Genomic DNA, 27118 nt, shown 5'->3' on the forward strand with positions numbered 1-27118 from the left:
CTATAGCTTTGCCTACCAATTTCAATATCGGGTCCTTGGAGGTCCTCGGGGAGGGCGATCCTTTCTCTTTTAGACGTGGGTAAATGCGTGTGGCGCGTCGCGGCGTGCGGGGTGGGGGGAAGAGGGGCGGACGCCGGGTGTCCGGGGTCCAGCGGGGACGGGGCTGGGGACCCGCGAGGCGCGCGGAAGAACTGTTAGGTGGCCGGCCGGAGCGCGGATGTGGGGCGCAAGGTCAGTGTGCTATGGCCAAGCATCAGTTCGTGTTGCTGTCCTTGTGTGCGAGTGCCGTGCTCCTCCTCTCCGGGCTCCGGCCCGCCGCCGCCGCCGCCGCAACCCCTACCTCCGCCTCCGCCACCCCCGCCCCCGCCAGGACCAAGTACATCCCCAAGTGGAAAAAGCAGGTACCGCTCCGCATCCCGCCAAACACTTTCACCCGGGGATATCACTGTCCCCGAGGAAAAGTGCCCGGGTCCTAATGCAGAATTTGCGTACGAATTTTTTATTGCTTCATCTGAAAGTGCTTAAAGAGCTGATTTCACACTATTTTTTCTAATTTTTTTCTGATGTGGGAAATAGTCTAAAAATATATTTAAAAGTGAAAAAATACATCGACTAATGACGTCATCTGGCGGCATTTCCTATTTAAACACATGTATTTTAGAAGATTAGATCATTTTGTCATATCTTCTCCAATAATTGTTCGATGCATGAACCAAGGGTCTCTTCGTGTTCATTTCACTCGGTAGTTTCCACTTAAACACGAAATCCATCAAATTTCCGTCACCTGGCAATTCTCTATTCAATAGAGAATTTGCAGGTGTCTGAAATTGTGTTAATTTCATATTTGAAATGATACTACTAGGAAACTGAGTGCGAGGATATCCTTGCTTTCTAAATTGAACGATTATTGGAGCAAATATGAGAAAAAAACATAATCTGCTGAAATACATGTGTTTACATGGAAAATGCCGCCAGATGACGTCATAAGGCGGCACGTTTTCCCACTTTCAAATCTATTTTTTGACAATTTCCCATGTCAGGAAAAAATTATGAAAAGTACTGCGAACTCAGCTCATTAGGCACTCTCTGATGAAGCAATAAAATTTTTGTGTGCGAATTCTCCATTATTTTATGCTTTCTTTTCTTTTTTTGGGTATAGCTGAAAAAATTGACAGAATTTTCTTGGCTAGCTAATTGTTTTTATAATATTAACACCTATTTTCCTCCCAGTGAAACCAAAAGTATTTCTAAAATATTTAAGAGAAATTTCAACGATTGGTCGATTTAAAAATGTGTTACACACAATTTTTTTTGTAGATAGCTGAACAAATTGTACAGCATTTTCTTGGCTAGCTTTTCACATTAATCCGTCGATAATTGCTTATGATATTGAAACTCATTTCCTTTTCAGTTACCCTAATATCGAGATTTTTCGGTCAACTGCCCCCTTCCACCCATGTATGTACTATCATGTAAAGCTTACTGATTGTTTTGTGTCGGATTTAGTGAGGGGAAACAACTTCCTTAGGTGTCACATGGTATATACGATTGCTAATTAATTTTTGTCTGTTGAATCCGAAAATGACCTCGGTTTTCTCTATCTTACACAGATTTCCCTGGAAATTGAATTTACTCATTAATATTTTAGAAATACTTTTGGTTTATTCATTTTTGTGTCAACAAAGAGCAGAAGGTTGCATTATTCACTTAATAGTAATCTGACAATTTGCAGCCACGAGCATGGCAACATGAATGAAATTTTAAAATTTTAAATCATTTTTCCTAAACTGTAACCTTCAAAACGTCCTCAATCCAGCTTAACTTGGCGTTTTTGTGCTAAAACGTTCCGAAATTACACTATCGTTTATCGTGTAACCACGCAATGCAGCTTTACGCCCTCTATTCGCATAAAAATTAGGCAGCTCGCAACTGAGGCGATTTTTAGTGCAATGAAGAATTGCCCCTATCAGGTTGCTTCTGTGGACTATGATCTCTTTCCCGTCCTCGTTAATGGGTAACATTCACAATAATTTACTTTAAAATTTTTTTACTCATTCAAAGCTTGTTGAGTATCCGTCACCACGATGATTGCAGACAATCTCGGCGCCCAAAACAGAGAAGATAGGCAACACGCGCCACTCCGGAAATTGCAACTATATCCCGGAAAGTCGTGCTAATTTCGGCGCTCGGATTTTCATAAATTCTTGACTCATGATGCCGGAATTGAGCACGGAGATTCGACGAGGTGAAGTTCTGCAACTAAAATACGCACATGATAATTTGATCCGGGCGCTTTCCTGTGCTCATGAAAAATTTATCGCGCGAGCAACCACTTTCTTCTAGGCTAGCCTAGATAGTGACACCCACATGTGACACTGCGGCAGAGCTCAGACTTGAGGACGTCAACCGGGTGAGTGGGTGACCGAGTTTGGGTCGTAGTCGACTCCGTAGCGAGGCGTGAGTGATCGAGTATCGATATTTCTCCATTTGAAGCTATGATAATGAATCGATTATTAAGGTGTTCGTTGCGAACACCCTGTCTATCGATCATTTTCCGTAGGTTTAAATTGGCAGATCAATCGATATATCGCAAAGCACGCCACGCCACTGAGTCGACTCACCCGCGGGACAGATGCGAGAACGCTGAAACGACGTATCCGAACAGGATTTCCATGTGCAGATGTGTGGTTCTCGCAGAGCCATGTGTAGATAGAATGGTCGCAAGTAGCGCACGAGTACCGGTACCCGCATCAAGCGAGTTCTATCTCTAAGTTCGGAGCTTCTTCGGAGGTGCTACCCGCGTTTGTCTTGACAATCATCGACCATTGGACTTCATTTTGCAAAAATCACTCTTTTTAGCTCATCCATAAAGGCTCCTATCTGTTTGTAGATAGTAATGGTAAGGAGTAGGCAGCGACCTGAAATGCCAGGGATTATCAGGGAATTTTTTATATTGAGGAAAACCCGTAGGAAAACGTCTTGGACAGATTTCGGCACCAACCTTGAGGATGGTTAAATGAGCCAGTTGCGCCGGTGACAGAATCGTGTTTTGGTGCTTGATTCTTGCAGATTAGCTAAGCATAAGAAAATCTGTCCAAACAGCAACTTTCTAGGTACGTTGAATATTAGCCAAGATATCTTCCTTTGATAAGTCGGGTTTATGGTATGTACTGCCGCAGTGGATGACGTCATAAATCAAGTTTTTCAAGGCGCAATTTCTCGGTTAATATTCAGCACATGTTGCTATTTGGACAGAACTTCTTATTTTTAGTTGATCTGCAAGAATAAAGCATCAAAACACGATTGTGTGACCAGCGCAACTGATCCATTGGCATTTTTTTATTTTAAAATCTACAATGAAACAAGTCGGACACTTTTTCTAACTGCAAAATTGTCAAAAGAGCAATCTCATTTTTTCCCGTGAAATTCCTTTGCTTTATCCCTTCTATCAACTGATTATTCAGGTCCTGGTAAAAATTGGCAGTAGAATGTGTGTTCCAAAATACTATAGACCTAAAGCCGGCTGTAAATTTCCAATAGCTTCTGTAGCCGGCTGTACAATTTCTTAGCCTTTTATAGCCGATGGCGATTAAGCAACAGCCAGACGATAAAGTTTATGCTAAACGTTGCTGAATACGGATACTAAGACTTAGTTAGTTTTTGGACTACCGCTCTTTTTTTGTGCTATAGTATCTTGATTTATTTTGCGAGGAAAGCTCCGTACTCTTGAAGGATGCCTGTCATTCTTAATATGTGGGAGCGCTTTCAATTTCTTATGATACTGTGCAATACCTCTGGTGTGAAATAGTTGCTTCAGACGCCGTGGCACGCTGCGGCGCGGCGCGGCGGGCGGGCAGAGAGCGCGGGACGCGCATTGGCGCCTACAAACCTAACAGGGATACTTCACGCATTGCTCAATGCGTGAAGTATCCCTGTTAGGTTTGCAGGCGCCAGTGCGTCGCCGCTCCGCTTTGTGTTAGGCTCTAATATTTAATCTGGCGGAGTCAGCGTTATTCAAATCATGATTTTGAAATGTTTGCACATTCTGTATGGATTATTCTCATTTTAATTGATGAAAAAAAAATATGTATCAGAGGAAAGTATAATGTTTGCTTTGTAAATATTAAGGTGGTTCCGTATCAAACTTAATGATTTCCAAAGCACACGAATTTCTACACAATTTCTTACAGCCTTTTATAGCCAATGGCGATAAAGTGTAAAGGCCGGCGATGGGAACTGTAGCCCGACTGTATACTTTTTTATAGCTTCGTATAGCCCGGCTACATGATTTGCTCCGCTTTCTACAGCCAGCTATATAATTTTCCAATAGCCTTCTTTAGTCGGCTATAAGAACTCCTACGATATTTTGAAACGTAGCTCCTATCGCCAATTTTTACCAGGGGGATGATCTCAAAAGGCATTGTTGACTTGTTTTTCTTGGAAAAAATAGAATAGGAGCGGAAATTTTAAAGGATAGCAATGGAGGTACGTGGTTTTGCACTTGGGCCATGGAATTACTTCATCTGCATCGCATTTAGCAAAAAGGAACCAGCGCAATTACAGAGTTTTCAAAATTGTGCATTTCTCATTTTCTTTTAAAAATACTCATTTTATGTACAGTATTAAAATTGACATAATTATTTGCCTTGAAAATGAACCATTTTTTGGTAGGAGGCCAAAACGAATCGATACTCTCGGAGATTTTTTGGATAATTATGAGGAGGCAACATTTTTACAACACTGATCGCCCTGCGGGCTGATTATTGAAATTGATAGACAAAGCAATAGACAAAGAAGACAGGTAGGTAATAGACTAACTAACGGCAACCCACGAGAGACCCGACAGTTGGTCTATCATTTTCCCCCTTAGTCTATGAGAACCACCCATTTCAACCGATAGGATTGCTTTATACCCTCTATGTCTTCTTTTTCTATAGCTTTGTCTATCAAGTTCAATAATCGGCCCGCTGGTTCCTTTTTGCTAGATGCGATCCATCTTCATCTTGATAGTGTTTTGATGGGATTGTTAATTGGGGGTGTTTGATTTGTTTGTTGAGGCGTGCGAGGCCCGGCGAGTCTGAACTCGGCGAGTCACTACGAGTGCGATGACAACGGGAACGTGCAGTGCCTGCCCGGCTGGACGGGGGACGTATGCGACGTGCCCATCTGTCGCAAAGGCTGCGACCCGCTCCAGGGATACTGCAAACGCCCCGGCGAATGTCGCTGCAAACTTGGTAATCATCCCTTTTTCCATAGAGTATTTGGACGTATATTTCTGTCATACGGAACTGAGCGCCAATTTGAGTTCCTTTTGAGGAATTTCGAATCCCGGATAGCGCGTTCTGTCAAACGGAACTAAGCGCCATGGAAAAGAATTGCATAGGAAAAGCATAGGAACGAATGAGCCCGACGCCCGGTTCCGCCGCCAATCCAAGCCCCCCTCTACCTTCCTACCCCGATGGCCCGATGGCGCTTAGTTCCGTTTGACGGAAATACGTCCAAATAGAATACGTCAACAGAAGCGAAAGCTCCGTAAGAACCAATATTAACATTTTTCTTCTCAGGGTCGGTCAATCTTCGTACTTGTTGAAACCTGATCTGAGGTTAACCTACAATTATACAATTGGAAAGAAACATGCAATTTTAAGCAATTTTACAGTACTTCTCCAAATTAACGGTAAATAAGTGCAAAAAAATCTATTTTACTTCCTAAAAAACTCTGTAGCCCTTATCATTCGGCCCCTTCAGAACGTTGACATGCCGCAGACGTAAACATTAATTATTGACTCAGTTTCGCTTTGATGACATAAAAATGGCGGTGGTTATTGCTTCTGTTGAAGTAGTCTATTTATGAGATCTCATGAAATATTTCAGGAGGTTCGAGAGACGAGAAGCTGCGTTTATGAAAACTATCAACAAATCGTTTCAGGAAAGCTCCACGATTCGCATCCAAAATACGGCGCGCCAAGAATTCCCGCCGAGCACCGCTCGTTAAGTGCAACAGCCAATCGGCGTTAAGCGCGGGAGAGTACGCGATTGGTGGCACTCTCGGTGACCAGAAGGCGGGAAATATTCAAATTTTATTAAATTTTCTTGACTATTCACGAGGTTCACGCAAGCATGTAGGGGGGGGGAGGGGCTTGGGGGGCTCAAGTTCCCTCCAAACGCAAAAAAAGGAGGGAAAAAATGAAGGGAAGGGAAGACAGAAAATAAAATAGGCGAGAAAAGAGGAAGTTGGAACTTTTAAAGAACGTCGAAATAGATTCAAAATTTCAAAGTTTCTCCAGATGTGTTGAATGCAACAATTTGAAGGTATCGTAGGCTGAAAGTAAAGGAAGAAACGCAATATTTCCACAAAAATTAATGGAAAATCTGCATCTTGGAAGCCTCAGAATGCGTCCAAATAAATTAAAATTTCAAAAATTGGGAGGCCCCCCACCCCCCCCCCCCCCCTCTGAACTGGGAAGTATTCCATACCTCCCGAACTCTCCCTTAGCGGGGTCGAGGGAACTTGAGCCCCCAAGCCCCCCCCCCCTCCCGACTACATGCCTGCGTGAACCTCGTGAATAGTCAAGAAAATTTAATAAAATTTGAATATTTCCCGCCTTCTGGTCACCGAGAGGGCCACCAATCGCGTAATCTCCCGCGCTCAACGCCGATTGGCTGTTGCACTTAACGAGCGGTGCTCGGCGGGTAATCTTGGCGCGCCGTATTTTGGATGCGAGTTGTGGAGCTTTCCTGAAATGATTTGTTGATAGTTTTCATAAACGCAGCTTCTCGTCTCTCGAACCTCCTGAAATATTTCATGAGATCTCATAAATAGACTACTTCAACAGAAGCAATAACCACCGCTATTTTTATGTCATCAAAGCGAAACTGAGTCAATAATTAATGTTTACGTCTGCGGCATGTCAACGTTCTGAAGGGGCCGAATGATAAGGGCTACAGAGTTTTTTAGGAAGTAAACTTTTTAACTTCCAAGGACAGAAAAATAAGTCAAGTACTTCTGAAAAATATAATCTAGGATTTTCAAAGATGGATCTTTCCATTAATTTTGTAGAGTTTTCTAAATACTTCTGAGGGGTGCAGAAAAATTTTAGGAAAAGCATTAAAATGGAATTTTTCGCATACCTTTCCTAATTTTTTCTCTTATCTATACATGAGTAAGCAACCAATCCAGTTACAGACAGCCCTATTTGACATGGTGGAGTGCTCATGTACTCTACCAAAAAAAAAAAAGAGAGACCAATCTTCAAAATGGCCTTGTAAAAAATGATCAGATAATGTAATTTGCGAGGACTTTCTGGCAGTTCTCATCAATTCGTCAAAGTTCAAGGATTCTACTTAAAAACTTGAAAATTGGGGCAAAAATTTAAGTATCAGTATAAGGGACTTTTCAAGCGTTATGAACCCTGATTACCTATTCATTTCTCTTCTTTGAAACTATTTTTTTAAAATAACACGAAAACAAGAAACTCTCCCGCTCACCAAACTGTCCTACTAAAATTCACCATCATACTGCATCATCACTAATTAGATTCTTAATTTGCAGGCTTTTATGGAGAGCTATGCAACAAGTGCATAGCATTGCCTGGATGTCAACATGGCTATTGTAACAACAGCTTTGAATGCATCTGCCATGAGGGTTGGGATGGACTCTTCTGTTCAGAACGTAAGTAGTTCGTGGGACTTCTTTTATTGATAGTCCCTCAATTATTGATGGGCTTTTAAAAGTGTCTAAAATCATTGAATACATTCCCATGCATCAACTCCATCTTTTACATCGGTAGCTCCACATGATGCCTTTTTAGTTAAAGATTCAAAATTCCTTTTTAGAGGAATTTACTTAATTCTACGGAGAGCATATGCAAAAATGTTCAAAATTCACTATTCAGTTCAGTGCCAAGACATTTATTGTTATCATTTCAAGTGATCGACTATCACAATGGAATACCTATTTGCAGTCTCAGAAATCCTAAGAAGAAAGAATAAACACATGAAGTCAGGTCATTTTTATTCTTGAAAATTAAAGAGGGTGTAGGGAATCAAGAGACTCTATAGTAATGTAAAATGGGTTTTCCGTGGTTTCTTCGAAATACAATTGAATTTTTTTGCAAAAATTCAAAAACATTTATAAGAAATGTACAAGTCAAAAAAACTTTCATTGTTTTTCTTTTCGCGATTGCTTTTGCGACTAAAAAACTGCCGTTTTATCAGTAAACTCTATACCTGACCATACAAGTATATACATATCACAACTTTACAATGAGATTGTCAAACTATGGTGATTCGCAGGAGTTCCTTTTCTCTTTCTTGTAATGAAAAAACTGAGAATGTTATGAAAGAATCTCCCAAAAATTGCTCAAGTATCTACACAGTGGCTACATTAAATCTTTCCCAAGTAGGTAGCACAGTACAATGATGGTATCGAAATGATTATGCAATATGCAACTCAACACTTTAGCACAAAAGGAATAATTTTACAATGGAATTGCTATCTATGCGGCATGGGTTTGAAGACCTCCACTGCGGGCCGATTATTGAAATTTAAACCAGCCCAATAAGACATCGAATTGCGATATATTGCATGGTTAAGATAGGGCTATGTCTTGTCGTGTCGGGCTGACATAGTTTCAATAATCGGGCCGCAGTTCATTTACCCCGGAAATGAACATCCCTGCAATTCTTTAGATGTGTCATGCCGCAACACCATTGTGTACCACTCATGACTGACGAATTTGAACAAAAAATTTTTGTTAACAGCAATCTGTCGTCTGGACTGTCATGCAACGAGAGGTTATTGCGAATGGCCAGGGGAATGCAGGTGAGTTTACTCCCTTAGAACAGCAGCTTTTTATTAGCATTTGTTTGGATCTGAATCAAAACACAGTACCATCAATTTCTCTTTTTACTGGCAAGCAAGATAACAGGTCTCTTTGTTCTTTGAATGAGATTTCCCTTTATAAGGCAACCTCAAAACCAATCCAGGCCTTTGTTACACACAATAATCTGTAAGGAAGGCCTTTCTTACGAAGCATGTAGTTCTGGGTAGAAGCCTTCAGTACTGATCGACAATTTAGGGGCTTCTAATTTATTTTTTGTCACAAATTATTCAACTTATGAGTGTAGAATGTGTTTTGTAGTGATCCCGTGACAATTTAGGGGCTTCTAATTTATTTTTTGTCACAAATTATTCAACTTATGAGTGTAGAATGTGTTTTGTAGTGATCCAGTGGTGGGCGAAAAAAGTATAAAGCCATAATGAAAATATTTATTGAAAAACGTATATATGTACACACTTGATAAAGCAAAATCACAAGAAGAAATGATCACACCACCATCAGTATCACGGTCGGCTCGTGAATGGGGGTCTGTGACATCAAGTTAGCCTAATGCTAACCTGTAACCCTCCTCTCCTACTTGAAATGCATACTCAGGCCCTCTGCCCTTCTAAAGGCATCACGTAATACTAGAATGCGTCTAAAGCTTCGAAAGTATGTACTTCAATTACAGCATTTCATACTCTGATCCTTTCCTCTCATCTTCAGTCAACTTGGGCACTTTAAATTTTTATGGAATATTTTTCACATACGTAGAGATAGAAAATGACAGATCTCTATATGAGTAGAGACTTCTGTTCAAGAAGTAAAAGATAACATAGATTTTGCAATTTCATAGCTGCATGAGAAGTTCATCTTTTCATCATTTTGATGCATGGACTGAGTTTAGCGGAAATTTAGTCATATCTTTCCTACACAATTTACTTAGTCCGTGAGATATTGACAAAATGCATGTTCAGAATATAATAATGTTAATAAAATGATGAAGAGAATCTTCATGCTATACATGATCAATTCAGTATTTTTTACGTATATTTTTACATTATGAGCTGAGGTGGCCGGCACTCATCCTCAAGGCTACCAGAAAATACTTGAAAAATTGAGGAAGTGTTCAATATTGTAATTTATAATCGCTGAAATTTCCATGATCAATGTTAGGAAAATTTAAAATAAAAATAAAATACCATTACGTACGGTGTTGGGTTTAGAATAATGATGGGCTAGCTTCTCAATTATTTTTGCACAGGGAGATGAAATGTATTGTTTCCGTCCATTCGCAAAATTTGTTATTGCTCTAACGGTGTGTTTGGAGTCCAGCAAATTCTACTGAAATAAAGAAATTTGTACATCAGTAAGTTGCAAAGAAATTATTGACTGTTACCACCAGCACTTGCTCCCATTTAAATCCATGCAAAACATCTACATTATATCAGATAATCTGGCAACCTTGGAATTAACGCTATTTTACAAGCAGAAATAAAACTGCGTTTTTTCCTTCATTAGATGTCGTCTTGGCTGGTCAGGCGAAACATGCAAGGAATGCCAAGTCCTTCCAGGTTGCGCCCACGGAGCCTGCTCAAAGCCTTTAGAGTGCAAATGTGAGAAAGGCTGGACAGGAATTCTCTGCCAAACACGTGAGTACTTTCAATATAGTAATTTTTTTTAATCCAAAAAGAATGGTATGAGTGCCAAATTGTGAAGTTATCGGCACAGCTCATTTTTTCACAAATTTTCTGCTTCAAATTTGGTGCATCAGGTTAGATTTTTTTCACTTCAAAATTTGCTTGGTGAAACTAGAATATTGCGTATCCTAGATTCATGCAGGTTGTTCCCCCCTCATTATCAAGTCTCTTCAAATTGTAATTTATTTACGGTTCCATTTGTTTTCTTGTTTATTCAAGCATTTTTTTTCCTGTTGATTTCTTTTTACAGCAATTTGTGCAGAGGGTTGTCACAAAGAAAGAGGCTATTGTCGGAAGCCAGGTGAATGCAGGTAAAGAAAAATGAATTTTCATTTACTTTCATACTTTATGTCTGTACAAAATAGACACACAAAGAAAGGTTCACAGAGACAATATGTAATTTAATCCAATCGTCAACGCAAGAATGGACAATTCGTTAGAGGTTTATTGCTGAGAAAAGCATTCACTAAAAAATTCTCTGTGCCCTGAGGTTAAGTACAACCCACTTAATGTAATTCTAAAACTACTCTGATTGTGAGTGAAAGAAGTTAGAAGAGAAAAAAGAAAGAAAATAAACCACCTTCTTGCTTAGGGTAAAGTCCCTATTGCATTTTTTTAGTAGTATAGCCTCCAAGGACACTGAAGCATATGTTTCTTAATTTAAACTTACATTTTTCTTTTTTTTCAATCCATGTTGCATATCTAAGTCTAACATTACTTCACATGCCTTTCAAAAGCAAGAAAGAGTGAAAAAATGATGAAAGGGTAACTCTTTGAAAATGTTCAAAGTGTTGCGTTACATTGGCAAGGTTGAATCCTTTTTATAAGAAAAAAGGACCTATCACTGGCGCTTAAGACTGTGTCTTTTGTAGTTCAGTATATATATGTTGCAGGCAACTAGTCAGAACAGGCATTTTCTCAAATGCCTAGGCAAATAGTCAAATATTCTCACTTAGATTGAATTTTTATTTTTTTCCGAATTTTGGACAAAATAAGTCATTGCTTCTGTAAGAAAAAAATTTCTGTAGAATAAGCATCATACAATAGTATTTAGTATTTTAAACGATTTCTAGCTGCTGAGAGAAACATTTAACTTGAAATTTTCAGCAAATTATAAGATACAGAATTTTTAAAATTTTAACATTTAAATATACTTATGAGAAGCATTTGAAGAGGAAGAGACAAGGAGAGTTCGTAGATTTGAATTATTTTCCCCAAAATATTGTAAACTCATGCACTCTTCGCCTTAAATTTACACAATTTTGTAAACTGTCAAAATTTGACTATCTGCCTGGACATTTGATAAACTGTCAACATTTGACTATCTGCCTGGACATTTTATAAAATGCTTCATTTGACTAATTGCCTGCGTCATGAATATTTTGCATGTATTCTAGCCATAAGCAAAATCATATCAGAAGAATTTTGATTTCAGATGCAAAGTGGGATGGTGGGGCGAAAATTGTGATGAATGCTACCGATATCCTGGATGCGTTCATGGCTCGTGCCAACGTCCATGGGAATGTACCTGTGAACCAGGCTGGGGAGGCATGCTTTGCGATCAAGGTATGTTGCGTAAACTCACCTATCATTAAATCAATGAGCCCTGTCTCAACTTTCACTTAGATATTTAATTTCAATAATTGTTTCTACAGAAACATTAAAAACGGATTTTGCGGTCGTCATCTGCTGATGACTGATCAAAGCCTATTTTAAACATCCTGTTTTTTTTCAAGCGTCCTATCCCGTGGAATGTGACCAAACAAAAAACTGAGACATAACTTTCATTCGACCAGATTTTTGTACGTAAATTTTTTCTGAGCAGTTATCGGGGAAAAAAGTACTTTGGCCTCAAGAGGTAAACTAGCAAAACATGTGCGGCCATCAATGTGCTAAGCAATAATCCAGAATTATTTTAACAATATGTAAGATCATCCTGAATATTTTAAAAGCTGTCCTTTCATGCTCCAGGAGAAATGAGGAATGTCTCTTTATCAAAAAGTGTGAACAGAAACAATTGTATCCCGTTACTGACAACCTTATCAGTTTTTGGTTTCCATCTCCCATTAATAAGTTCTTTTTTTCATGGATAGATAAATAATGTAAAGTTTAGGACTACCAACCTCTTTACTAATCACCATGAGCTTTCTGACTACCGAATTTTGAACTTTTTATCATAGTTGTATCTTGGGGTCTACAAGGCCAATATCCATGATTTTTTTTACGACTGAAACGTAATCTCAGGATGATTCCATTGTGTTAAAATTCTGAAATTATAATGCAGGTAATCTATCACCGCAAAACGCCTGTTGGGATTAGATTGCTTTACGTATCACCTGAGGACTCTCTTTGTTATTATAAGTAGTAGACTACATGTGTTCTTCATGAGATACTTCCACTGTTTTTAGAACTGAACTTCTGCGATGAAAACCCCGACTTGTGTGAAAATAATGGTACCTGCGTGAGTCTGCCTGAGGAGGACGGCAGCTATCGCTGTTTGTGCACGGACAACTTTACAGGCAGAAATTGTGACGTCAATAAAACGGTAAATGAACAGGTACTCTCTTACTGTTTAAAATTGAAAACTCCGTGAGATAATGAATGATGAAACAATGCATTAGAAATTGCTTAAAATTGTAAACTATTAAATAAGGTAGGAATATAAGACCATAAGACTGAGTTAAAGCAATTTGAGCGGATGGATGCATTTAAATAGATTAATTAAAATATTAATAACTTCCTTCATGGCCCTTAAATCAGATCAATGTATTCTGATCTGAATTCTTGGTGATGAATTTCTAAATAAATAATACATATCAATGGTGATACAACATGGATGCGTGTCTTATTCACAATGTTTTGAAATCTACAACTGTTGCAATTGGAGATATCGATGGACTAAGAGCAAAGCAAAGTATCTCAATTGCAGTGTTTTAAAATTTCCACTCCTATTTCATTTTTACTGAGAAAAAGAAGCCAATTTTATACTTTTAAATTTATACAGAATATTTTGCTTATCGCAAGGAAAAATCAAGGCGGTTTTCAGGAAATTATGTTGACTATTTTGTCAGTGAGAAAATAATATATGGCAGGAAGTCTGCTACATCGCAAACGGAGTTATGTAGTTCCATACTATGGCCATCAATATGCGTTCCTGTAGTTTCATTGCTGATACAACATTGAGCCCATTCTCGTGATAGTGTCAAGTGCTCCAAAAATTTACTTACGACCATCTTAGGAAAATAAAATAAAGGTGCGAAAAAACTTGAGGTATTGATCATGCTACTTGGAGGATGGTTTTACAAATATTTTGGCACAAGATAATTTCTGATTAAGTTAGTGTAGTGGTGCCTCAAACCTTGAGACTCAGAAAATGTATGTAGTTTTTTAAAAAAAACTAACTACCTATACATAATTATGGCTGAAAATTGGCGGATTGGAAGGTAATTTAACACCCTCTATTGATTCGAGAGTGAACTACATGCTAACAATTTACTTCATAGGATACGAGAGAAAGAGTCCTTCGTCAAAAATGAAAATTTCGATTTCAAGGCCAAACTTAAGGAAAATCATAGTGTAGAAAAATGTATCTCTTTGTTGGAACGCCCCTTTTTGTGTGGACAGTTAGCATTCTTAGATTTCTTGTCTTTTTTACTTTTAATAATTGCTTTACCATTAGCTGTGCTCGAATCCTCTAAACAAAGCACAAAAGCCTCCTTGACAGCTTGATTGAGAGGCAAAAAATACTTTGAAAATTCTTTTGTTGATCATTATGATATCGAGTAACCTAACTAATTTTGTTTTAACAGCAAGTAATTGGAATGCGCCCGCCCCCACCACCACCACCCACACCAAGTAAAGAACCTACATACTCTACAACTACCACCGAGAAGGAAACGACCAGCGAACAACCATCTTCCAGCTTAACCACTTCCACCTCTCCATCATCGGTGTCGGAAAACAACGAAGAGGCCATCTTAGAAGAAACAACCTCCACTAAACCATCGACAACAACAACTTCTGTGAAACCCTCACTCCGTCGAGCTTCGACAAGTCGCACAACAGAAATCCACCGCACATCGCCCACGAAGAATAAGTTCCGAAAGACTCCAGAGGATAAAAATTCAGAATCTACAAAACGCCCAGATCCTCACAGGAAATCTTCTAGGACGTTTGGAGGGATGAACGAGATTTTGGGTGTGGTTCCCAGTGAAATATTCGATAGAGGCTCAATCAGCATAGGAGTTTCAAAAGATGGAACGATAGATTCACTGCGTTTGCAGGGCTTAAAGGTTCAGAACGATGATAAGCAATCTTTGATAGAAACAGCAGCTGATTCTCAAAATCAAAAGGAAAGAGAAAACTTAGCCGGTCATTTTTTTGAGTTGGTGGGCTCATCAGGGCAGGATGCCACTGGCATCGCTGATGAGCCCACGGCTCTAAAATCGTTGAAGTCCCGTAGACGGAGAGGCGTGCTCACCCAAACTGTAGAAAAATTCTTCCCAACTCTCTCAGCCTCTCACGCAAATACTGAGTCACAGCTGGATCAAAACAGAATTTATTCGCTCAGCGATACTGTTGCTGATAATCAGCCCAAGAAGAGTAGAGCCATTGACAGCCACTCCTTCAAGACCCTCGTTAAAAACAGGGAAGATCCATTACAGCGAACAACGGAGGTGAGTTTAATAGAGTTAGAATCAGACGGAGTCCTTGAGATTCGTCCGGCCAAGGCCTCCACCGACCATGGGTTGAAACGCCAGAGTAACTCGCCTATTAGTGTGCAACAAAGAAACGAGGCTCTTTCGCACAACCGTAATGAAGCAGGCCTCCAGGTGACACTCTTTAACCAATCGCGGGTCTCTGGTATCACTTATCATGACCGCAGAAAGAGCTATCACATCCAAAACTGGATAGAGAACTTTGGTGGTTCCAAGGGTTCTGATGATGTAAAGAGCAGACCTATTGTGAACATATTCGTATACACAAATGGAAATATGTGCTCTTGTAGAAATATTTCTGTGGAATTCGACCAGAGGCATCCTGATTGTATCTGCGATGAAAGTCTGAATTCAAAGCAGGACAAAAACACCGAAAACTGGACATATGCTCAAACTGAGAGGGAAGATCATGCGACTATCACTCCTCAAATTCAGAAAGTAGATCACACTATGGGCACTCCTCCAACTGACAAAGCACAACCTCCAACGCCTGTTTCCCAAACTTGGAGCTTGTCACCTTCGTTCCCAACTGAGAGTGTTCCGCCAAATTCTGAGCGTCAAAGCTCTTACCAAGACACATTGAATTTTCTAACTATTGTTGCTAATTCCCTATGGCCACCTTTCCAAACCAAACATGAAGATGCTACGTCTCCTCAAATGGTAAGTGATAGCCGTTCAATACCTGCCACCAAAACCTCTACTTCGAGAGTTTTGGATTTAATGCCTGCCTCTCCTACAACGCGCTCATCTAGTGTTTCTGAGTCATTGGTTCTTCCATCCCATCGGCCCATTTCAATCTCACCCAGCAGACAAGAGCCTCACCATTCCAAGATGAATTCCAGCATGGATGGAAACAACCTTGAGGCGAGGAACTCATCTTCTAACACAGAGTGGTGGTCTGCTAGGAACCGTATCACAGACCTTCTAAGTATGTTCTTTAATAGTGGAGAGGATCCGACGCGCTCTCGTTTTCTGCAACAACGGAATTTACCAAAAGAACAGCCAACCTCACCGCACTTACAACTGACAGAAGAGCAAGCTCATATGATAGGCAAAACCAATGATAAGGTTCGCCCATCGAATGTGAAGGACAGGCCCATACAGAGGATAAACCCAAACAAATCTGATGCTATTGCGAGGCGCTCTGGTATTATGACTTTAAAGCAAAATGAGAGCGAAGAGGATTCTTCTGAATCGTTGATTGAAATCTCAGAGGACATGAGCAGCGTGAACACTGGAAACGGCCATTACCTCACTTAGTATTTTTGAAGTCACAAAGGTGGCGATCGCTTTTTCTCATCCTCAATAGGTTCAAGTAACTTTTCCCTTTGATGTCTTAAATCTCAGTCCGCATGTTCTTTGTTTGTTTTCACAGGTGAGGACAGAAAAAAACCAATGTCTCTAGAAGAAGCAGATTTGAGGACCTTATTTCATTTGACTTAATTTTTCCCCACCAGTTTTAACTGCAGTACAAAAAAATTAAAAATTCGTAAATTAAAATGTATGTTTACAGAGTGTTCCGATTGTTTTTTTGGTCTATGGAAACAATCTGTAACATGTCATTACTATATGGACAAGTTTGAAAGGCTTTAGGACTGCAATTGAAAAAGCGTCTTTATCTTTAATTCATCAGTTTTTTTTTTTTTTTTTTTTTTTTTTTTTTTTTTTTTTTTTAATATTGCAACTGTAATTGATCAGATATTATCTTGTAAAATGGAAAAAATTATTCAAATACTCTATTGCCAGACATAAAAGCTTTTCTACGAGGTGTATGGCAATATCTAACTGAAGATTTGAGACAAAGAAGTCAAAAACTAATTGATCTTGTCAATCTGTTGCGGAATTGGGTTAAGGTAAAAAAAATAAAATAAAATAAAAGTTATGTAACAGGGGTACAAAAGTTTCCGAACACCAACTGTTCCTTGCAATCAGGAGTTTTGCCTCACTGCTTAATTTCCAATCCACTTCACAGTAGAATATCTAATTTCATGATAAAATGCTTTGATCTTAAGATAAAATGGACGTAATTCTGTCAAACGGAACTATGTGCAGCTCTGTTATACATGTTTTCTTATGGGTCTCAGGGCTCATGTCTTGATGTACATAGTTCCATTTGATAGAAATACGTCCAAATGTATGATCTATCCCACCTTTATGAGAGAGTAAGAGAAAGCAAAAAAATGGCATCACTTTTGAAAACTGACCCAAGTTTGCCTCTTCCTTTCTGTGATCAGCTGATCTTAAGATCAGGCATCTTTTGCACCCCTGATAGTAGCAAGATAGAAATTTTTCTTTTTCTTGGCTATACTAACCAGGAGCCACAGCAAAATTTTGGAAATAGTTTTCCCAAAAATAGCAACTGTCGCTAAGGTGTTGCTTGAAAGATTTTAAAAAAATATCAAAAGTCTGGCACTCGAAGCCTGATGTTGCATTTTGGACTAAGATATAACAGCATTCATCTTACCTAGTAATAGTATTCTTCTGAGAAGCTTCTACAAAGCTTCCATTGAGTGTTTTGGAGTGGCTTTACTTCAAAATAAACCAGATAGGCTTTTGCTTTTCTTCAATTGGTTCAAGGAACAGTAATAAACGTTCACTCATCTTTCCTAGCTGCAAGAACCAAAAATCCAAATTCAGAACAGCACATGTTCATTCATTCTTTGATGTGAATATAATTTGCATAATATTAGGTACATACTATTATATTCGGGTCTACATTAATTTTGTAAATATTCTGGTAAACCCTTTTGTAAAAATGTTGGCGGTTTTTAAGTTCGCCTATATTCATTATCTTACAAAAATTGGAAAATAGTTGCAGTTTTTAAAATTTGTATTTTGATCACAACCGATTTTTTTTTTTCATTTAAAACAAACTTAAATTACTAATTGGACTACATTTTGCTTAAAGGCACTACAGTTTGTGGCTCAACCTTCTGGCTGGCACGTACCTGCACAGGGAAACTAATGACGCATACGTTCTTCCTAAAATTAGCCAGATGTAGTAGTTTTTTATTGTAAAATGTAGTCCAATTGGTCTTTTTAGGGCATTACTGTCCCATCTTCAGAATCAAGAAATAATTTAGAAAACTGGATGTATTTGAACTGAAAAGAACCAAGAGCAAATGAATAAAATAAAATTAAAATTAAAACTATAAAGCATGCCAACCTTATGCAGATTGTTCCTTTTGATATATTTATTTTCACAAGGTTCTTTTTTGGCATGAATATATCCAATTGACCTACCAAATTGATCCCATTGGTTTCTTTGGTTTCCTATCTTGAGGGGAATTTTATCTGATGTCAAAACCAAATATTGGCTGTTCTTTAATGTGTCTCCAATCTCTGAACATGTCCTAACTGTCTTTTCAAGTACTATCCCTGGCCTAACCTAACATTTTAAAATTTCCTACATTTTTTAATGAGTTGGTTCAGTTCATTTCTCACTGATTGAGTTCTTTCTATGACATTAGGAAATAAACATACAAGAGGACAATTCATCGCAGCGTATCATCTTGAATTTCTTAATATATTTTCAAAACCTGTTAATTTGTGTAATTACCCCACATCTCAGTGATTGTACAGTTCTTTATTAATTTATTTTTTGTAAAAAAATGTATTCAAAGTTCTTTTAGAATAAATGTGAACAAAACTATAATGGAATAGTCTATGATAAGCAGCGCAATCCTTTCTATCAGTACTTTCTTACCACAGTACTGAACTTGAAATCACCTCAGAGAATGGGTGACTAGACAAGGTCTTGACTGGAAAGAAACGTAACGTCTTTTCCCTCTAAAATCTTATGTGCAAAACATTTCATGCCGCAGGAGATTCGGAAATCTATTTCTGAACGAGGTACTAACAAATGTTGTTGACACAGATCGAACGAACTTTAGATTATACAGACGATGTCATTTGTACTTTCGCCACTTAACAAATGCTAATTTTAAACACTTGTATCTCATTTAAGAATTGATTTACAGACTTCCTGTGGTTTGATTCGTTTTCTGGGAGAAATTTTGAGGAGAAAACATGTTGCGTAGTACTTTCATCCATACCTTGTCTAGCTGCTCATTGAGCATGCTACTGCTGTCCAACTAAATAACACCATAACTTCATTTTAGATCTTACATTTTTCTTCCCGAGAGCACCTTTGCAAGAAAACAATATCACCAGGGTGCTTCATTTTGTGACTTTTCGTTTGAATTCCTGGTAGCTTTCCAAATCATCCTGAAAATATGAAAGATGGATTTTCATTGGTTTTCTAGTGACAGAAAAAGTGTTGGAAAAAATTGAACAAATCTAGAATGGAGCAACAGCGTTCTGGCTTTGAACAGTAGACTTCAGTGGCGAGGCGTGAATGATCAATTATCCATATTTAGGGAACATCCTTTTCCATAGGTTCAAATGGCAAAACAATCGATGCATTGCATAGCACGCCAAGCCACTGGTAGACATATGTCAGTTAAGGAGGATGATTGTTTGAAGATGTCTGTGAGGTTGAATGATATTTTTATAATCGATTCTTACCAAGTAAGAAAAAATAATCAGGGTGTCTACTAAAACAGGCTGGTCAAAAATAAGTAATTTTACAGTACTTTTTTGGTACATTCTCAAGAAATTTAGTACCTCCTCCAACAGAAAAATTCCGTTCTTCTTCAGTGCCTCCATTTGACAAAATTCGAAAAATTTCAAAAATTTGAAATTGCGACAAAAATGACAAAAAATCAAAAAATTCCGGACCTTTCTGCAGAATTTCCGCACTTTTTCAGTACTTCCGGACAGCCCTTAAAAAATTAGTACTCTTTCCGGACTTTCCGGAAATTCCGGACTTGTAGACACCCTGATAATGGGCTCTGCTAAGATGCTTGGTGTGTGATCTAAGATTAATGGAGCTTAAGAGGAGTCAAAAGTCATCCTTTTTCAAAGAAAAATTATTTCGATTTTTTTCTTTAATCCAATTCCACTTACCCTCAGCTGTAGTTCAAGACCAAGTTTTTTTAAAAAAAAATCTGATCATTATTGAATAAGTTGCGCAATGTTTTGTGACAGCGATGCAATCCTTCTGTTTGTCCAAACTTCAAACAGGTTTTTCTCGAAGCAACAGTTTTTTACCTTGAGGTAGGTACAGGTACAGATAGGTAGGTATTTCACTTTTACTTTATTGAGGATTGCCACTTAAAAAATTAAACAAGAATAGAAATTCTAAAACAGTACTATAGGATTTGTTGCTCCTTGCTTAAATTTATATGAACTGTATGACCACACGCTAATATGAACATCGAGATGACAGTGGGGTATGTCCAAGAAGCAGCTACAAGGCAACCTTCTGAGAGGAAATTATAATTGAAACAGATCGGAATATCTGTGATACTCACCGACTTTCCGACAGTTCTATGTCTTTATATTAAGTATTTATGGAGCTTCTTGGATTTTTGAACATACTTCCATGCCCAGGAATTATGTAGTCAGCCATCTCCAAAATTTTCTTCCTATTCTCTCTTTGTAAGTCAGCATTTTCACTGCCTGCGTCTAGCCATATGGATTCATCATTCAGGTCAAACTCATTCTCGAAGAGATCACCTTATTATGAAACAAAATGAAATTAAAATGGAATAAAAAATTGTACAAATTCAGTAAGGTTAAAGAAGAAGGTAAGATACTAGAGAATCGTTGCAGCCTCCCAATGAATAGAAGGATAGCAACTATTATAATTGATTTATTTTATCTTTTTCAAGATTTAAAAGCTTAAGTATAGAATTCAAAAAGTCAAGAGTAAAACCTTAAACCATCAACATTTCTGCCAAATAAAATGATCAAGAACTTACCTACGATAGCAATGACACCTTTATCTTTTGTTTTGACGATAACTGACACATCACTTAGCGTATGTCCTGGAGTTGGGATGACTTGGATTTGTTCATTTAACTTATAGACATCACCTACAAATAGAAAAAGAGATGTTTGATTTCACGCTGCAACATATAGTTGATACTCACACTCTGGAGGCAATTTACACAATGTAAAATGCTCCACGGACACATCATTCCTTGAAATTTTTTGTTATGATGCTCACAGAACACACTTCTGAGCACTGATACTATCATCTCATTTATCAATTTACTTGCCGCCGGTCCCTTTTCCCGTGAAATACTGCTTCTGGATGATTTGCTGCTGATAAGTTGTAAATTTTCAATTTTTCATGATGCTCCATCACAATAAATCTGATAATTAGCAGACAAACTAAGCGCATTTTCTTGCTTTGAGGACATGATAATTGAATTTGTCATTTTCCAAAGGACTAAAGCACCAGAAATGGTAATTCCAGAGAAAGAGTGAAAACTATTTTAAACTGCCATTTCTAAATCTCGGAGAGCAGAAAAATTAGTGTGTGAGAAGATTACAATTTAGAATTAGATTGTGGTTGTTCCAGGAAATTTCCTGTGATTTCAAGTAAAAGAAAGGAAGTACCTAATGTATTAATGCTTGATTCTTTTTGAGAATTAACAGACATATTTCGACATATTTTCTCCAATAAAAGTGAAATTTTTAGTATTTCCAGCCGTAACGAGCACAAAAATTTTCATTAACACTACTGATGATCACTTACACATGCGAAAACTTGCTAAAATCTCAAAAGCAGAGCTAAGTTTGACCTGAAAAAACAAATATTTATCCCTTCATTCCTGAAAATTCAAGGTAACTGCGAAAGGGATTTAAATCACTCAGTTAAGCCAAGATAAGCAAGTACGATATGGCATTTGCGTCTTTTGGAGAATGACTGAACTTTTCGGATGTTTTTTTAGGCCATAAAAACCGTTTTTTCGGCGTGTTAATTTGCAACAAGATGCATCTGCACCTCAGCAATTCTAAAAGACCAATTTTAGACTCCGTGTTAAAGTCTTTTTGAGAATGACCAATTCAATTACACGTCTTTTAAATTTTAGCCATTCAATTACACCAATTTTAGATCTTTTGGTGCTGAGGTCCTTTTGAAAATGACCGACTCGATTACATGCCATATTACCTTTCTCGAAGTCATGGGTGAAGTAGAAGTCTTTGTGAGATATGCAAAATCCAACGATTTGAGTTGCATTGAGAAACAGATTGTTGTTTCCGATGTGATCAGAGTGGCCGTGTGTGCAAACAACATAGTTGATATCCTTGCATTGCAAGCCATGGAGCTCCAAGCCTGAAAAATAGAAGCATCTCTTTTAATACTAAAAGGATAGTCAAGTCTGAAAGTGAAACTTACCGTCAGATTGCAGAGGTAAAATACAAAAAGAAGGGGTTGTTAACGGAGGCTGTCTGAGGGTCCAACCTAGCTAAGTATGCGACTTTATTGGCATTCAACCATTAACCCCAGCAAACCCCGGTTGTCTGCCAAAATCGGCCTATAGACCTATGTTTCTGCCAGTGTTAGACCCAAAAAGAGACCGGAAATGACCAAATCATGTTGCATTCTATGAAATATAGACCTTCAAAGAGCGAAAAATCGTAAAATTGAGGAAATTCAGGGTGGATCTACATAGGACCCTTATGAGCCCTATGATGAGGAGAATGTGAAAAACTGAAACTTGTCGGGAGGAAATCATCCTATCAAAATTTCTAAGACCTAGGGATAAATCAAGAAATACCTCAGTTCAGCAGGAGTCAAAAATTCTTTGAAGACAAAAAGGAATCCATTCTTTTCTTTTTTCTATTTTCTCTTATCCAAATACTTTTTAGTACTCTTGAGAAAATTGGATCCAATTTTTTGGGCAAACTTTGAATTTTTAATGATGTTATAAGCTTTGGCAATGATTTTTTTAAGACTGACAACAGCGCCGAAAAACTTAAACAGCAGTTTCCTTGACTTCCTAGTTTTTTGTCTTTGAACTTTGAATTGCTCCCAAAGGATGAATTTTTGAATGTTTTTTGCGCCAAAAGATACAGAAGTAACCCCTGAAAGCTTTGGTAGAGTTACCTAGTCTTTCCCCACCGCTCAATTAATTTTTCCTTGAAACATCACAACTGGACTTTATTTTGAAATTATATGGGAACTAAAATTTCTGACTCATTCGTAAAAACATTTATGTACGTACCTAGAGAAACTAATGGTATACACGTTATTTCTAAATTGAGATAGATATTGTCGTTCTGAATTGCAAAATGTATTCAAATTGTTATTTTCTCGCATTCTTTTCTAACTCCTTCCCTTTTTAGATTTACTTTTCCCTTTTCCCCCATATAATAAGTTAATTTTATCTCTTACCTCTGATAATTTTCTCTTGATCCCATGGAGTCATGGTGTCGACTATGACATTCACACAACCAGTAATTAGAGTGCAAGAGCAGTTAGCTATCATTCCATCTTTAACTGATTTTGAGTAGCCTGGATATAGCACGGTAACCCTAAAATCAGTTTCATCTGAGTTCCTGAAAAAAGCCCTGCTATTTAATTTCACACTAAAAGGTGAAGAGTGACCAAAAACAATGACTCATTGCCGACAAAATAGGCTTTTCCAGAAACCTTCGGAGAGTACTAACCAGAATTTGTTTAACTCAATTTCATGTTGCTTGATTTCTTGAATGTTTCATTTTTTTCACTCATTAACAAAGAGATAATATGCCTCAAAACTTTCTATAAACTTCCCTCACATTTATACAAAATATAAGTACAAAGTCCCAAGGTAGAATATGCGTAAAATTTCTGTTGAAAAATGAAGCATAAACGAAATGGGACACATTAAAATCAAAAGGAACTATGTTCACTGTGACATGAACCCTGTCATGCGTGTATTCTTATGGAGCTTAGGGCTCATGTCGAATGGATTAAGTTCTTTTTTATTTGAATACGCCCAACAAAGCAACATGAGATGTAGTTAAGTTGATTCAGATTTGTGATGTGTGTTTCATTATTAATACGAGACAGCGAATGATGGCGTACAACTAAAAATATGGATTGCTTGTTTAGTCAAGGTTTGTGCAGCCTCAAGAATAAAAAATTAAGCACTGCTCAAAAACCTACAGGGTAAATTTTTGGATGATAAGCAAAATTATTCCCTCTTATTATGCAAGTCCTTTAATATTTGGTTCTCTTTGAAGGTAAATCGAGATTTATTTTGGTATCTCTTTCCACATGATCTATTTAACATCAAGTATTTTACTATTCCCCGACAGCTAGCATCTGTTGTTGACAAAATTAGTAAAGAGTAAAATTCAATTGCTTTTAAAAGGGCCTTTCACAAAAATTGAGCACTTTGAAGGCCTTGAAAATATTCAAAATCAATGATTTTTTAAGGGTGTATGAACCATTTCAGTCAACATTTAATTTGTTCTACTATCTATTGTTTCAATAATCATGGATACCTAGAAACTTTTTGCAAAGAGTCATATTTACGTAGCTTCAGCAGAATAAGCAAAATTCCTCACATTTTCTTACACTAAAAATGAAACCCTCCTGTCATCGATTTTAGACACATACCTTTCATTGACCTGCTCCTTTTTTATATCCTCCACTTTTTGAGAACTATTCTGAAGGTCATTTTCACTTTTATTACCAGAGATGAAGGAATCTATCCTGTTGGAACTGGGTAAATCAGTAGCTGAAACCGAAAACAGAAAAATAAATACTGATTTATGGACAATGAATCAACTCTCAGCAGTTATCTGGATCAGATTTTGCTGAGACTGCTGCTAGCATAAAAATTCATAGGACAGACTTTCCAGTTGACCATTTGACACTGATTGATAAAGTTCTCGAATGGAGAGGTCTGACAGTTTCTCAGTGCACAATTTCTATAGGATTAGGTACAGGAATATTCTGAATAGGTATCATACCTATTTATAGTTCAGGAGCTTAGTTAGGGATCCATGCCACTGTCGGCACCAGCAACTGCAATGTAATTACACATTGTTATTGACCTGGTCAATCATGAATATCTGACCTCTACTATTGATAGGTATAGATAGTGTTTTGCAATAAATTGCAAACTATTCTCAATAAAGGAATCTTATATTACTAGGAGTTGGTAAAAACTTGCCTACGTTCGTAAACATGGTTACGTTCTTTGGTAATGAATAAAAGCTCTCAAAAGAAAATTTTCATCAGTTGATTATTTTAATCCATCTTCCTCTTTGAGGCTTGGTGATTACTGACACATCTGCCATTTTCATTTTACAACCCTGCTGACCGCTTTTTTAACGCCTAGAGCTTCCTGTTTATTTTTGCTGGTCTTCCTTGTAGGACTTCCTCAAAAGTTTCAGATTTCTCAAACTTCCAAAAAATTTTTTTTAGAAACTGCACATACTTACTCATTTTCTTTTTCCGAGCTTAAAGGCAGTCAATACAATTCAAATCTGTACGATTTTTCAGCTATCAACCTGAAATCACAATACAAATTAATGACTTGATTGACAAGATTAGAGGGGTAAGTACATATAAAGGGACTCTAGATTAGAGCTCAATTCGTTACAACCAACCCACAACTTCAACAACTTCACGCCACAGATATGTCTGACTTATGACAAGCCAGGCTGACTAAAAAATCAAAAATAGAATAGATATTCATTGAAAAGAGATGTAGGTAAGATCTCGCAAATAGTGTTCTAATCCTTTTGAGCAGCAGTGCCCGCCAAATTCTCCAGCAAGGATCTTAAGTATAAGCTGGCACATTATACCTCTTTTGGAAAATTTTTACAGGTTCTACATAGAGTTGAACTTATCTTTATTCCAATACTCTTATTTTTTTGCATCAAAAGATTGAACATGTCCAAGGTAGGCAAAGTTACCCTGGTTTCATTTTAAGTTTGTATACCCGAAAACGGGGGGTGTGGGGACAGTTATTTATGCAAATTCACGTCTGTGGCCCTCTGATGAGAATTCGGTTTTTTTTTTTTTTACAGCAAGTTGTGACCTTACAAAACCTGTACTTTCCTCAAAAATTGTGATGATAAGAAAATTTTAACCATTTAAACATTTTCATTACTCACTGTCCCTATTCACCCTCCACTAGGGTGAATGAGGACACCAGCAGATTTCAATGTAAATGATGCCGGAATCATACGCTGAATTTGGTGGCTAAATATGAAAGTCAACAGTCATCGCTCGACTGCTGAAATTTTGCAAATTCCAGATATTTTCATAAAGATTTTTATTAAATCTATTCGAGTGGTTCAGACAAATCCGACATTGTCAAATGGTCGCTGAGAATTCTTGCTGAAATTTGCGTGACACATGCGAAATTCAGGCATCAGGCCGATGACTTCCACATTCAGCGAGTGATTCTGGCATAAGGCGTTGTCCCTGTCCTCATTCTGCTACCTGGGGAGTGAATGGGGACACTACCTGAGTTTTAAAAAATGAATTTCAAACCTGAAATGGAAAAACATGTCTTTAATTAACCAAAATACAATTTAAAAATTAAATAGGAAGTAGAGAACGGATGACATCCTGACTTGTCTTATGCGAATTGTGAGATCTTAAAGGTGAATTTCTCAATTGAGCCAGTGCAGTATTCAAAAGTCTCAAAATATGAAATAAGTACATAAAAGTGTTCCAAAGCATCAAAGGATGTTATAAGAGGCGGATAGCGTAAAAGAAGGCTAAAATCTGAATTGTTCCTTTTCAAACTTGAACTCCCAACTGCTCGTTTTTGGGCGAAATGTGATGAATAGAGTCGTGATGAACAAGGTAACTTATGATGTAAAAAGGTGATAACATCCAAAAAAAAGTTACTTTCAATTCGTGATCCACTTGCATGAGACGTTGTCACTTGTTTATCAACTTTGAGCTTTCACGACTCACATTCACGTAATCACAATCACGTGTCTGTCAAATTTTAATTTTTTAGGTTACTGTAATGTTTACTTCCGCCACTTCCGGTGGTGTGCCACCGGA

General features: G+C 37.8%; 2 protein-coding genes across 8 annotated transcripts; one reads left to right on the forward strand and one right to left on the reverse strand.

Annotated features, from left to right (window-relative positions):
* Positions 1 to 242: 242 nt before the first annotated feature.
* Positions 243 to 16500, forward strand: C901. Its single transcript, XM_072297552.1, has 10 exons — positions 243 to 401; positions 2891 to 3011; positions 5058 to 5234; positions 7553 to 7672; positions 8764 to 8824; positions 10344 to 10474; positions 10773 to 10833; positions 11958 to 12088; positions 12931 to 13079; positions 14332 to 16500. Exons 1-10 carry the CDS (start codon positions 243 to 245, stop codon positions 16498 to 16500), a joined length of 3279 nt encoding a protein of 1092 aa, XP_072153653.1.
* LOC109030821 (metallo-beta-lactamase domain-containing protein 1) lies at positions 9309 to 27109 on the reverse strand. Of its 7 annotated transcripts, none has more exons than XM_072297686.1 (10): positions 26957 to 27109; positions 25534 to 25602; positions 24704 to 24824; positions 23492 to 23655; positions 22265 to 22429; positions 21066 to 21179; positions 20683 to 20820; positions 19369 to 19467; positions 17705 to 17850; positions 9309 to 10166 (listed from the first exon to the last, which is right to left on the reverse strand). In XM_072297686.1, the coding sequence occupies exons 2-8, from the start codon at positions 25535 to 25537 to the stop codon at positions 19463 to 19465; spliced, it is 711 nt and encodes a 236-aa protein (XP_072153787.1). In that variant the 5' UTR covers positions 25538 to 25602; positions 26957 to 27109; the 3' UTR covers positions 9309 to 10166; positions 17705 to 17850; positions 19369 to 19462. The 7 variants fall into 7 exon arrangements, with proteins under 7 accessions (XP_072153787.1, XP_018897537.2, XP_018897532.2 ...); XM_019041992.2 differs by having other exon boundaries at positions 9309 to 10163; positions 20616 to 20820; positions 26957 to 27108; XM_019041987.2 differs by having other exon boundaries at positions 20616 to 20820; positions 26957 to 27108.
* Between the last annotated feature and the right edge of the window lie 9 nt (positions 27110 to 27118).

The sequence above is a fragment of the Bemisia tabaci genome, chromosome 3, assembly GCF_918797505.1.
Source record: "Bemisia tabaci chromosome 3, PGI_BMITA_v3".
NCBI classification, from domain to species: Eukaryota; Metazoa; Arthropoda; class Insecta; order Hemiptera; family Aleyrodidae; genus Bemisia; species Bemisia tabaci.